The sequence below is a fragment of the Mytilus californianus genome, unplaced genomic scaffold (assembly GCF_021869535.1).
Source record: "Mytilus californianus isolate M0D057914Y unplaced genomic scaffold, xbMytCali1.0.p SCAF_3, whole genome shotgun sequence".
Classification (NCBI taxonomy): domain Eukaryota; kingdom Metazoa; phylum Mollusca; class Bivalvia; order Mytilida; family Mytilidae; genus Mytilus; species Mytilus californianus.
In genome coordinates this window covers 7,676,914-7,692,241 of record NW_026262679.1, presented here as the reverse complement: position 1 = coordinate 7,692,241, position 15,328 = coordinate 7,676,914, and the positions used below count along the sequence as shown (strand labels likewise).

The 15,328-nt window shown below is 32.8% G+C and overlaps 1 protein-coding gene across 1 annotated transcript in view; it reads left to right on the top strand.

Annotated features, from left to right (window-relative positions):
• Positions 1 to 7,198: 7,198 nt before the first annotated feature.
• The window catches only part of LOC127733366 (ferroxidase HEPHL1-like), a 60,814-nt gene continuing 52,684 nt past the window's right edge, over positions 7,199 to 15,328 (top strand). The window contains exon 1 of the mRNA XM_052242735.1: positions 7,199 to 7,360. Within this exon, the coding sequence (XP_052098695.1) occupies positions 7,215 to 7,360 (146 nt within the window). The 5' untranslated portion in view covers positions 7,199 to 7,214. The remainder of the gene's footprint in view (positions 7,361 to 15,328) is intronic.

Sequence of the window (15,328 nt, the reverse complement as noted above, 5' to 3'; positions counted from 1 at the left end):
AAGGTCTGATTCATTCGGGAACTTTAATACAACAGTCAATTATATTCAATATGTACAACAAGTATAGTGAAGATCTGCTGAGACGCAACCTCTACATGTCCACAAGTGTGTTTTCGACGCGTTACGGACAGACAGATAGTCTAGTTGCAATGACCTATCCGTAACTTCGTTACAATGGGGAGGATAAAATGTAGAGTCATAAAATAACATTCCAAAAACGAGTTAACGGCTATTGGCAAGCGAAGTAGTCTTCCATGGAAAATTCGTACAACTAGATATCAATAATCATATTTAATTTACCTAAGAGAAGAAGCAATAGATTCGGATGTGAATAGATTGCCGATTTTTTAAAAGATTTGTAGAATTGAAAGAGAAATGGTTTATAAATACTTTTTACATATGATTAAGTATTATATGAAAGAAAGGGGAAAACACAGAAAATCCAGAATAGCTATTTGCACAATATCCGTTCTTTTTTTTTTTAATAATACCGTTTAAATCGAATATGTAGTACTACGTTTATGTTACATGCATTTTCTACCTGAATAATTTTTATCTTTGATACGACCCCTCTATTTCTCCTGTAAACTGTAGATGTCAATAATCGGTGTCGTGAGTTGCTGAAAAGGTCTATTAATGGGACCTCATCAGAAAAGTTTGTAATGTTAATTGAAAGAAAATCTTCAATATACCTGTATGTAAAATTAAATGATATAGCTTCTTTGGTCTAACCCTTACGAAAACAAAAACGTACACATTTAGATATTTCCGTGGGAAGACCACCAGACCCCCTCTCGCTTCACTCGTGCGTGGATGCATTTAGCATTATATATACAAAGATATTTACTTTCCGACAATTTGCGCTCTTGGAGGTATTATTATCTTCTATCCGTTAGTTATTCTTTCACGATCATTTTTCTCGATATACCGAATAACACCCTTGTATTAGAAATTATGCAAAACATACACAAAAAACATCCCATCAAGCTGATCTATTTAAGAATAGAAACATTTGCTACTGCCTTTCCTATGACGGTGTCACTAAAATTTGTCTTAATAATTAACCGTATATGTTAAAAACAAAAGAAAATACATTATCACTTTCAGAGTCTCATAAACCGACAAATACGGTCATATTATTAGAAATTGATAAAAACAAACAAAAAACACATCAAGCTTATATATTTCAGAATGGAAGCATGTGCTAAATCCTTTCTATATAAAAATAAGAAGACGTGGTATAATTGCCAATGAGACAACTCTCCACAAGAGAACACACAGAAATTTACAACAGTTACTATAGGTCACCGTATGGCCTTCAACAATGAGTAAAACCCATACCACATAGTCCGCTATAAATGGCCCCGAAATGACATAGGTAAAACAATTCAAACGAGAAAACTGACGGCCTGATTTATGTACAAAATAAAGAACGAAAAATATGTAATAGAGGATACTGTCAGTTAGACAAACACACACAGAATATTGTAAATATATGCACATATTCTGAAGTGGTTTTTTTTACGCGTCAGGGACGGATGAATCACTAAATACCAGTATGTATTTGGAATGCTATTCGGAATAATATACGCGACCGTTATGGAAAGGGAACGGCTACAAAATGTAGTCCTTACATGTATAAACGAATTCTTTATCTGCTACATCAATCGTGGGAGACGTCCTCGCATTATTAGCATTTAACTACCACATGCCTTATTCTATGTTTCTCGCTAGAATAGCCTACCGGGAGGGTAATTTAGGGACCATATTTGATTCTTATTAGCCAATAATCTTAAATACTTTATCCTTACCCCCATAATATTTCCAAAGTCCGGGAGTGCAGTCGGGAGAAATAATGGGATTTTTTATTGTTCCTTCCGGTGCACTACTTGGAAACTACTGCAAAACATTTACAAGGATATAGCATAGACAGTCAAAAATTTTAACAAGAAATCAATCAGAAGGGGACCTTAATTCTTATTTTTTATCAAGATATACTTTATTTTTATAAGTATATCACAGACGACACAAAGGTGAACAACCCGATAAAGTTTCTTAACAATATTAAGCTGTGGTCACACCTTACCGGACAGCTCGAACGGACGCCGAACGGATGAAAAAAAAGTTTCCGTTGACAAAATTTGTATCCGTTAGGTGTCCGTTGGTATACTGATCAAATAAAACGAACGGGTAACGGACACAGGATATGTAACGTACGAGAAACGGAAACGTACCGGACAGAACGGACGTCGAACGTACATCCAACGGACGAGTACCGCATAAAACGGATACCTAACGGAAGAGTACCGGATAAAACGGATGAACAAGATAAGCGGAAAATTAAAAGCGATAATAATAATACATATCTTTCAGGACTAAGCAATGATATTGGCCACCATCTCCTTTGTTTTCTAGTTCTTCTCCTTTCGACAACTAGTAGGTTTATATTTGCAACATTTAAGTTCAGTCGGACCTGAATAAGAGCTGCTTGAAAGTGAAGACATGCTCTTACTCCAAGATCCATCCTGAGTAATAGACGTTCACTCAAGAAATCTGACATATCAATAATTGTCATTTCTGAGTGATGAAGAAATTTTCAATTGGCATTTATCCGTTTTACATTCGGTAGGTATCCGTTATCCTTCCGTTCATGTCCGTTTCCCATCCGTTCATCATCCGTTTTATCCGTTATGCGTCCGGTAGAAGTCCGTTGGTGAATTTGTCTACCGGACCTCTAACGGATGTATAACGGACAAGTAACGGATACAAAACGGAAACGAAACGGACGAGTACCGTACAAAACGGACGCCTACCGGACGTTCAACGGACACTTCATCCGTTGGACGTACGTTCAAAGTTTGAACATGCTCAAAATTTTCCACCGTACAGAACGGACGTCGACGGATAAAACGGACGCTAAACGGACATGAAACGGATATGGACGGACGTCTAACGGATTGGGACGGACATGAACGGATTGAAAAAAAGTTATCCGTTCGGCATCCGTTCGAGCTATCCGTTAAGGTGTGACTGAGGCTTAACAAATACCCACCAGTTAATAATTTACATTTCATTAGGAACTATCATTTGTTTTTTTGCTTTTTTTTTCCCTTCACTTTTTTTTTAATTTTTTTATTGTCCCTCGCGTAACGCGTTGCGGGGGACATGGAAATACCGGGCGTCCGTCCGTCCGTCCGTGTGTCCGTCCGTATGTCCGTCCAGTCTTGTTAGTGCTCTCACGGGTACAATTCTTGCCAGATTTGTATAAAACTTATACTATAGGTTAATATTAGCAAAATTCTGGGACAAGTTTTATAATGGTGGCCGATCGACTTTTTTTTTAAAAGAGTTATGCCCTTTGGAAATATAAAATATATGCAACGCGGGGGACATTGGAACTCTATTCTTTTATTTTTATAAATATAGATAGATTCTACCACTGCATCGAGTGTGATACGATATTTATCCACTCGAGACAGTTATTTTTAAATATTTAAAATTTAACTGTCGAAAGTGGATAAATATCGTATTACACGAGATTTGGTGGTGGAATCAGTTTCTTTAATGTTTTTTTATACAATATGCAAGTAAACTTATTCTTACTTTTCAAATGTTCTGAAAAAGATGTGTTCTTTCTATGTGACGTCATCAGGCATGGTCGCCTTTTTTCGTGACGTCAAAATAGGAAATTCAGAGGAAAGCAAGAAAACTTGATGTCATAATCGAATTGTGACCAATGAATAGCTGAGATCACACCACGCGTTGATTAAATAAAATGAATCAACAGGCTAAGAAAATGGCAAATCGGGTAAGAATTAGAGAAATATTCATATACATTGTATATACTTTATAGTAACACAGTCAACCCTGTTCGCCACAGTTTCATATAATTACTCGCCAAAATGTAATACTAAAACTATATTAAGGAATGAATGTATATACATATATCTATGTTATATGAAGTTAAGGTTCAATTACTATATAAGTAAGCCGCCTACCAAAACCAATAACAATAACAACAACAATGTAATAAATTACCAGTCTCGTTAACTTACGTTATTGATCTGTTTTTAGTTCCCCAAAAGTTATATATTTGTAGTTAGCTCTGCTCGCTGATTTTCGGAGTCACGTATAAGGCTGACTGTGATGAACTTGCACATGGTTTGTGGTTTCATGTTGATCGATGAAGACTTTTAACCACTATCTACGGAATTATTAAAACCATTCTTTCTTAATAAAAGTTTAGTCTTTCGATTTTCTTGACTTCATTTGATATTGACATATTTCAAATAGAACTGACAGAAAAAATAAGGTATAATAAGCCATGTATCAGTTTAAATAAAAGCATCATGGTGATAAGAAATCAAAAGAGGAAAAAAACAGTATTCTAAAAAAATACACTGATAAATTGAAACTGCATCACGAGCACCACAAAAACAATTTTAAACATATGCAAAAATGGTTCACCCATTTCGCTGCAGTTAAAAACCGAGTGAAATTTGACATGGTATGAAAATTCTTAACCTATATATGAAAGTAGGAAGAAATTATGGCTTTGACATATAGAACATATCCGTTGTCATCTATATGACATAGCTATCGTAACAATGTAATTGACTGAAAGTTTCCGAATGGAACCTCACGTTCGCCGAAAATTAGAATTTTCTGACCTGAATGATAGCTGAATCGATGTGTCATTGATAAGATGGAAAAATCAGGAAGAAAATGAGAGAGAGAAGCGAAAGATACGAAAGGGAAATTCAAACTCATAAATCGAAAATAAACTGACAACGTCATGGCTGAAAAAGAAAACGACCAACAGACAAACAATAGTACACAAAACACAACATAGAAAACTAAAGACTGAGCAACACGAACCCCTCTAAAAACTGGGGGTGATCTCAGGTGCTCCAGTTGATTAAGCAAATCCTGCTCCACATGTGGCACCCGTCGTGTTGCTCATGTTAATACAAACCCGATAATAAGTATAATTCGGTAGGTCATATTCGGGGAAAAGGGGGACGGGATTGTAGTTACGACATTATCAACATCCGCTATCATATGTGAAACGGATATTCCATAACGGTCAACCAACTCGTTATGCCGTCCGTAAAATTTACGAAGGGATGATTTCAACTTCACCACTTGGAACTCTTGGTTTGATAGCTTCCTTTTGAGCAGCAACCCTCTATCAAGGAAATCATGATAGGAAATACAAGCCCTGGATTGTCGTATCAACTGGGAGATATATATTCCGTATGCAGGCGCTGCTGGAATGTTGCTACATAGGAATGGAAAGTTCACAATTTGGAAGCTGAAATCATTTCTTTTGTCGTAAAGTTTTGTTTTCAACCGACCCTCATTGTTAATTTCTAGATGTAAGTAAAAATACGAGGCAGACTTAACTGTATCTGTTGTATCCTTTATCTCAATTTCAATGGAATAGATGCGTTTAGCATAGTCACCGAATTTTGAATTATTCAGTGAGAAAAAATCATCTATATAGCGTAAAGTAAAGTTAAAGGATACTGCTAACTTCTTTTCTTTTTTCCTAAGAAGTTCCTGTATGAAGTCAGCCTCATATGAATAAAGGAACAAGAAGAGGGGCACAGTTGATTCCCATTGGGATGCCGACTGTTTGTTGAAAAACATGTCCTCCAAACGTAACAAATAAGTTGTCAATCAAGAAATCAAGCATCTTGATAATGTCAAATTCAGAGAATTTTTTGTTTGAATCAGGCTGTTTTTTTTTTTACAAAATAGGATTTATCCCTCCCTGAGACAAGATCTACGTTGGCCATTCTTTTTTATGAAACAAAACAGGACCAACTCTTTCAATTTGTCTTTTAGTTTGGAATGGGGAATACTTGTGTAAAGTGTAGAAAAGTCAAATGTTTTAATGCTATTGCAAGATGAAAGAGTCTTAGATTGTATGTATTCTAAAATATCTTTGGATCTTTTTTAGAATCCGCATCTGATTCACGCCATCTCTAGAGTAGGTAGTTTCACAAATAACGTTAAAGCCCGGCTTTGATTGCTGATAAAATTGATGTTAATAATTTAATTTAGAAAGAGGTTTCGTAGAGCACTTGGAAGACCCAACAATATAACGTTGTTTGTAAGGACACTTATGTGGTTTAGGTATCCAATACAGTGATGAAAGATCCAGTTCTTCATCTTTGTTTGAAATTCCAAAGGAACATAGAACAGGTTATATGGTAACATAGAAATAATTTTGATATATTTCAAGAAGGGTGAACAATTCAAAATGGCATCTATGATTTATTTTGGATTTTTTCGGTATACGGATATGGATAGTAATTGTACATTGCTAGAAAACAAAGACATATTTATGTCGACGTTAAATGCATTAATAATGTTATACAGTTAACAGGAAATACAAAATAAAAAAAAAACAAGCACTGATTAAATTTAATTTACTCTGCTGAATAAACTCATCATAGATAGATACCAGATTAAAATTTGTATGTCATACGCACGTTTCGTCAAATTTGTATGTCAGACGCGCGTTTCGTCAAATTTGTACATCAGACGCGCGTTTCGTCAAATTTTTACGCCAGACGCGCGTTTCGTCAAATTTGTACGCCAGACGCGCGTTTCCTCTACGAAAGATGCATCAGTGACACTTGAATCAAAAAGTTATGCCAACTCAAGAACGAAGTTGAAAAGCATTAAGAACCAAAATTCAGAAACGTTTGCCAAATAAAGCTAAGGTAATCTATTCATGGGATAGAAAATCCTTAATATTTCGAAAAAATCAAATTTTTGTAAATATGCAACCGTCCGAGTTCCTGTTGGTTTAGGTAATTCAAAAAGATATACTTTCCTGATTTATAGATATTTTTAACTCTTGTTTTATAAAGTTAACAAAACTTGTATATAAATTTAAATTACAACAAATCTTGCATTGTCCTAAGGAATGTGACCTCCTTTGTTTAATGGAAAGTATAATGTACGATGACACATAGTTATCAATTTCATTTGTATTTCAAACTTTTTTATCTAATTTTACAATGATCAATTTTCATTTGTATTTCAAACTTTTTATCGAATTTAACAATGAATTATACGTCATTGATCACTTGTCACTGGTTAATTATATACAGACAAATATGATAGAAAGGGGAATCATTAAAGCATACCTGTTTTTGTACGTAGCCTCATTACCTGTCTTCGTACGTATCACGGTAGACATGGTCTCATCTGTGCTCCGATGGAGTATTTTTATATCGATATTCTCGTCCGTTTGCTGTTTAAGACGAGATTATTTTATAACTGCTGAGGAACAATGGTGGGACTATGCCCCGAGTAAACAGAACCTTGTAACAAACGACAGAACGTATGTATAAAACCCTGATAGCTTGATCAGCTTAATTGTAGTATATTTTTAAGCTGTAAATAGTCTTTTTCATGTACTGTTAAACTGTAGGTCGTTTCAAATTAATATTTGTTTCATGTCTCCTTAACAGCATTTTTACTTTAATTTATTTATTCTGCATAAGCGAGCTTTATTTCATTCTTTTTAAAGCATAATATTTCGACAAACAGATAATGACAAAACGACTAAGGTTATCCAGATAATCGAAGCAGCCAGTATTGTTAAAGTCTAAAATCTTTTCGAAAACTTTGAATAGTAGTAGTTAAACTCCTATATGTTGGGCCAAACAAAATAAAACATGTGTGTGCTTGTGTTTCCTCTTTCATTTTCATTTGTACGTAGTGATTACCTATATCGTTACATTTCCAGTTTATTAACAGGTGTTCGTAAAAAGCTTTATTCTGACTGAGGAGTATACTTTCGTATGTTCATAAAATCATAAGAGAGGCAAAAGATACCAAAAGGACATATCAGATATTAAGATCTATCAAAGAAATGATAATTAATCATTAAAAACCAATTGTTCAGAGAACAATTGAAGGTCTATGCATATCAATTTTCTAAATAATTGACAAGAAGCTACTTCCGGTTTACTAAAAGTTACTTTTGGCGTCTGATCATAGGTTTCTTTATACTTATTCAAAAACTATATGGTTTCTATATACTTTTGATTGAAATAAGGGAGATAATTGCCCACTTCCGGTTTAGAAAATGTCACGTCCGGTCTCATATGATAGCTGTTTTTAAACTGATTCCAAAAATATATGGTTTATATGTACTTTTGCCTGTAAAAAGGGAGAACACTGGCTACTTCCGGTTTAGAAAATGTCACTTCCAGTCTCAAATGATAGCTTTATTCACACTGATTCCAAAAAATATATAGTTTGTTTGTACTTATGCCTGTAATAAGGGAGATAATTTGGTACGTCCGGTTATAGAATGTCACTTCCGGTCTCAAATGATAGGTTTATGTATGCCAATTTAAAAAATATATGGATTCTACGTACTTTTCCATGAAATAAGTGTAAACATGAATACTTCAGGTTCACTCAAAGTCACTTCCGGTTGACACTTTCCCAGGTCATATGTCACCAACATTTGCAAAAGACCTTATGGCTTTATCATGTACCAATCTGAAGTAATAATCAATTTACCTTAAAATAAAACATTTCAGGGGCAATAACTCCTATAAGATTCCATTGGATTGTTTCAGAACAAATATATCATATCTTCATCACTATGAAGCAAACATTTTGCACTTGTTCTTTTATATATAACTTTAAAAGTGTCAGAGAAAATGCAAAAAAAAAAAGCAAAAGTCAAAATTGAGAACATGACCTTTGACCATGAACTCATTTCCTTAGTTAGGACCCAAGGCCCTCAACTAAAAAGACCCTAGGTTTATACGGCTTACGGTGTATGAGTTACAAAATCATAACGACAAATTTATTTGATAAAGGTAGATAACTCCTATAGATTTCACCAAATCACTTCGATCCAAATCAGCAAAATATTTCTGATGTAACGAACAAATATGAAAAATAACCTTGTCGTTATCTTTTTTATTGAAGGAGGAGATACATTTACAAGGAAAACAGTGTTTGGGGAGATAACTCTTGCAATAAAAAAAAATTTCGGCTTAACAAGATGAGTTTTGAAAGCAGAATAACCGTTGATATACTATCCAAAAATATCTAAGCAACATCTTGCGAAATAACTTTATACCACAAGAAAAGGGTTTGGCAGAAGAAGAAAAAAAAATTAAAAACCAAATTTTCAAAGAACAATTTAAGGTCTTTCCACTTCAATTTTCTAAATAATTGATAAGAAGCTACTTCTGGTTTACTTAAAGTTACTTTTGGCGTCCAATCATAGGATTATTCATAATGATTCATTAAATATATGGTTTCTGTATTCTTTTGCCTGAAATAAAGGAGATTAAGAAAATGTCACTTCCGGTCTCAAAAGATGCACATTAAAAACATATATGGTTTCTAGGTACTTTTTCATAAAAAAAGGTGCAACCATGACTACTTCTGGTTCACTCAAGGTCACTTTCGGTTGATATTTTTCAAGGTCACTTATGGCTTTATCATGTACCAATCTGAAGTAATAACCAATTTACCTTAAAATAAAATATTTGAGGGGCAATACCTCCTATAAAATGTTACCGGATTGTTTCAGACCAAATGTTTGCTATCTTCATCGCAATATAGCAAACATTTTGCACTAGATCTTTTATAGATAACGTTAAAAATATCTGAGAAAATGCAAATACAAGCAAAAGACAAAATTGAGGACAAGACTTTGACCTTTGACCTTGACCTCATTTTCTAATTTAGGACCCAAGGACCTCAAATAAAAAGACTAGGTTTATACTGCTTACGGTTTATGAGTTACAAAAACATAACGACAAATTTATTTGGTAAAGGTAGATAACTCCTATAAGATTTCAACGGATTGCTTCGATCCAAATCAGCCAAAAATTCCTGAGGATGTAACAAACTAATATGAAAAAGAATTTTGTCGTTATCATTTTTGTTTATGGAGAAGATACAATAACAGTATAAACAGTGTTTAGGGGTATAACGCTTACAATAAAAAAGTCTGTGGAAATAAATATGACAGGATTTTTTTTCCTTTTCTTGTATACATTGTTATGGGACCAGCCAGAGAAAAATATGAAAAGAATAAAAGTTAACATGGTTCCATGGGCAGTATCATTTATAAATGAACATGAATCAAACACCATGTCTGCCTACTAGGGAAAGTCTTTTCTTTTCTCTTTCTCGTTACACATTGTCTGTCCCCTGCCATCATTATAAACTCAACTGTTCAAAGGGATTGACAGCCGTTTTTGTTGCACGAACACGATTCGGTACAACATTAGCGAGAGCGTTTTTTACAACAATAGCTGTATTGGGTTTAGCAGCTTACACTCTAAAATTGTTAGTCAATTCACCGACAGATACTGTCTGTCTAGACTGGAACGATTCTGACGTTTGGTCTAAAGAAGTTGAGTAAAATACGTCAGCTTCTTATATTTTTCGACTATAGATTCATCATGATGTTCTTGCAAAAGGTTCATCATATCGAAATTATCCAGAATCGATGTCGTTATTTCTTTTGCGTCCATGCAAGGTTTTATTTTTATCACATTTCGCATATTTGACAGCTAATACAGGGCAAGGTTGTCGACAAGTCTAGCTGCGGAACTGTAACTCTAATGGTCTTAATCATATTTTCTAATTTGTGCGGATGGTCCACATATTACCAAATTACCTATGTGATACGGTTCCGCAGCTACGACAAGCCATATAAAAAGAAGATGTGGTATGCTTGCCAATGAGACAACTCTCCACAATAGACCAAATGACACAGAAATTAACAGATATAGGTCAGCGTATGGCCTTCAGCAATGGAGCAAAGCACATACCGCATGCTTGTTTATTTACAATATTGGTTCTTGATACGCTTTACTTATGCGTATTCGTCGTAACTATCAAACGTTTTGAAGATCAATAGTATTCTAAACAAATAATCGAATCAGGAAAGACCGAAAAATCCGGACTTTTTAAATTTCTTTTTGTAGTCGTCAATAAAATGTTAAGGGTCAGCGTCGGAAACGGAGGTAGGGTCGGGAAACCGGAAACACACAATTAATTTATTTTGGCCTGAGTTTGAATGTCTCTTTGATATCTTTCTCCTCTCTTTTAAATGCACCAAATCATTTGACTACTGTTATGGAAAAGTTTAATGAACAAAAGGGAACTCATGGAAAATATAAAGAAAAAATAACATTGCTCTATCAATTGACTTATCGTATGGGTGCTTCATGATTCTGTGTTGATTATTTATCAATGTCACGACCCGGTAAACGTCGACAAAAAACTCGACAGTTAATTAGCTTGCGATCAACAATCACTGAATGAAATATTATTTGTCGAATACACGCTTTAGAATCGTTATAAATGCAAGAAAACTTGCATGCTTTAGTTCAATATTAAATGTCCTAAACATTATATTTTCAAGAATCTCGTTTCATATAACTTTAAGATCACAAACGGCATTTTCTTTTTTTTTTAAATTCTATATAATTTTATTTGAAATGTACATTTGTTAGAGAAACATAAAGAACCGATACCTTATCCCGGCCTCGTTAACGTTAGTATATATCATTTCAGTTATAAGGTTAGTACTTGTTAGTACACCATATACAGTTTTGCTAATAAATAATGTGTAACAGAATAAAAAGAAATTGATATGATATATTCTTAATTTATGAAGATAAGTTAATTTTTTCTGCAACCAAATTGTAGAAGTTTTTATATTTTTCTTGTGTATTTGTCAATATTTCGTAATGTTGGAGAAGTTCATTTTTAAAAATTTCAAACACATTAATTTGTTTTGTTTTCTGCTCGGATATATAATATACTTTATATATAGTAAACAGTATGATATTTAGAAAATCGTTAATATTGTAATAATTTGTATCGTTTATCTTGTATCCATACAAAAGTGATGCAAGTGATAATTTAAATTCGGAGTCGGTAGCGACTTTTGTTTTAATTGATTCTTCTTTTATTAGCTCTTGTAACCACTGTTTTGGTATTGCTTTCATCATATTATTTTTTTCCGAAAACCAATTAGCATGGCAACATAGTTTATCTAAAATCTTATTTTGATTAATTTTTTCCTTTATCATCAATTATGTCATTTACAAACAAAATTTTACTGTTTATCCAATTTTTAAAAATAAGACATTTACCATTTAATTTGATATGCTAATTGCCTGATATTAGTTGCTGTCTGATATGTTTATATGTTAGTCGATCTGATTCTTTTTCAGATTTTGAATTTATCCATGATATGCTTATTTTTAAGTAAAATTCTGGAACAATTTATTTAGGTTTATTAATCAAATTAATATTGTTAAAGTCCATTTTTAATATAAGGAATTCTTGTCCAAATTTGTCTAAGTAAACTTTTGGTAAGACTTTCCAATTGGGTGATGAGTCTTCATTATCAATGAGTCATTTACCCAATTAATATTTATGGATTCTATATATTTATCTATGTCTATTATTTCAAGCCCGCCAGCATTTGTTCTCATGATAGTTTTTACTTATTATAGCTCTTTTAATTTTTTCTAGTTTATTATTTCATATAAAACTATACATTATTTTTTTAAATTTTGCGAGGTATTCTTCATCAATTTCTGTTACTGATGCAACATAGGTGATATTTGTTAGGATTAGTGATTTAACAAGAGTTATTTTACCTAACATAGTTAATTTTCTTTTATTCCAATCTTTAATTATTTTTTCCGATTTTTCGTATTGTCTTTGCAAGTTTAATTTTTTACACTCATTTTTATTAAGTCCAAAATATATTCCTAATACTTTTATCGGTTCTTGTGTCCACTTAATGTTTCCAATTTTATCTTTACAGGACTTCAAATTTCCGAGCTATATCCCCTCTGTTTTATTTCGATTAAGCTTTAGGCATGAAAGTGATCCGAAAATTTCGATAATGTTCAAAGTTAATGAAATTTCTTGTTTTGAATTTAAAAATAAAGTGGTGTAATCTGCAAGCTGGATTAACTTTAGAGTATGGGTTTTACTATCTAGTTTGATTTGAAAACCTTTAATTTGTTTATCTTGTCTTAATCTACAGGCTAGAATTGCAACAGCAATAACGAAAATTATAGAACTCGCATTTTCTGATATTTAAATATATTAACAGAAATATTGACTTTATCAATATATCTAGTATATTTGATGACTCTATCATTCAACATTTTATACCTCCCAATATTGGGAAACAGAACCTCCTATTTGTTCTTAAACATACAGAAAACCCAGAAGAGGTTTAATTTCTAATTAAACGTCAGACAGTCAAATGACTTTATATTACATTGATGCTCCTTCAACATCGCCAACACCGAGAGGTTAAACTCTTTTTGAAAAAAGCACCAAAATATAGTTCTCCATCTAAAATAGATTGGAAACAGTGTCGATAGGTCATTAAAGACGCTCTTTTATCCTATTGGAAAAATCTGATAAAATATTTTTAGATAAATGTCTGAATATATTTAATATTTGAATATCAAACTTTGAAAACTATTTAAAAATAAATAAGAGGGTACGTAATACGGATAATACGCCTATTTTTAAAACAAGAAAGAGAGTTCAAGTACTCGCACAGCGGTTTGTGTTCGTACCGACAGACAAAGCAGAAACTGCATATTGCAGCCAAAATAAAGAAAGGTATTGACTTTGATTTATTTATTGTTATAATGTTTGGTGCGTCAGTTATTAATAACGGAAACAGCTCCACTGCTAAGATGTAAACATTCTGTACATAGTCAACGGTATATAAAAGAGGTCTTCAGAAGGTTAACTTTGATAGAAAATGACTTGGTTCAAATAGTCTTTTATTATCATCCAAGAGTCGTATTTAAAGTTTTTACAATATCAATATTTACCAGTTGAGTTTGCATATCATGTTTTCCAAAGCTACTCCTTTTGATAAAGTTGAGTGTTTTATTGTATAGGTTTTGTAAGGCTGAGAGTATTTTTCGTGCAATTTAAGTTTTAAACAGTCGAGAGTTTTGGCATCAACACCCAATTTTTTCTCCCCGAAAATTTTGCGGTTATGTAATATTGTGTTGCTTTGTTATTGACCTCCCAGTATATATTTGCATTCATAAACTAAAGGGGGAAAAAGAATAATAACTCAGATCTAGAAATATATTTACTTTTCAGTATTTTATGTGTTTTATCTAAAATAGTTTTCATTGTAATTGCCAGACACGGATGTGTTAGACTTTGATAAATGAAGTAATCACTGTCTAATTTATATGCAACATTAAAGGCCATAGACACATAGTTAAAAATATATAGCGCATACACTTATATAAAAAGTGTAATCCGTTCTGGAAAATAGGGTGAAGATTTATCAGTCTGTTCTTTGTATTTAAAAATAGTAAAATAACAAAAAAAACACCGAACTCCAATTGTATTTCAAAACATCACTAAAAAACTAAGCGGGTTTTTTTCGCGAGAGTTAATCTTTCGATTTTGGGACAATAAAGTATACGAAAAATTTTTTGGTTGATACTGCAATGGTTACAGTTAAAAAGCTATAACAATTGACAGGAAGAAAACAGTGAAACCTATCTTTATAGTTCTGTATGATTGAATGACATCTAATTTATTGATTATATTCTGGTACAATAATCAACAGAATACTTGTAATTTATATAATTGTCACAGGTGTACACACTTTTAAATGATACGGTTAATGAATTAGGAAATTGGCTGGACCTTTGATGTACTAATTAGGTAATGAAATTATTTTGAGTGACTTATTACCTATTAGAAAGTACCGAACGTGTTCATAAATTTTCGCGGAATTTATTTTCGCGTTTTTCATTTATCCGCCAAAATAAGCGAAAATGAACACTTCGCGAAAATAACCAGCAATACGGTATTTCAACAAAGAAAAACAAAAATGTATATAGACACTCTATAGAGGAAGCCCATTAGCAAAAATGAAAGACAAGAATACAAAATTGACCATAGCACAATAACACAATGGCGGGATGTATAAATAACGAGCCATACCAAAAATATATTACTAAAAATGCACTAAACAGTAAAGGTTAAAGATATAGAAGGACAAATAAAAAGAACACTATAACACGTAATTTAGATTGTAAACAAAGTCAGTATCTAGAATCTATACTTCAAGACCATGATGTATTATTTGTGAAGTTGATACGGAATATTTATCAACAAGGTCTTGGTATCTTCCAAGGAACTTTAAAAAGTAAAAGGATGAGACGTTCTTTGACATAACCCTGGTTCATCAACTTTCTACTCAGACACTGGTGACGTTTTATAAAGTTGAATAGCAAGCTCTTGA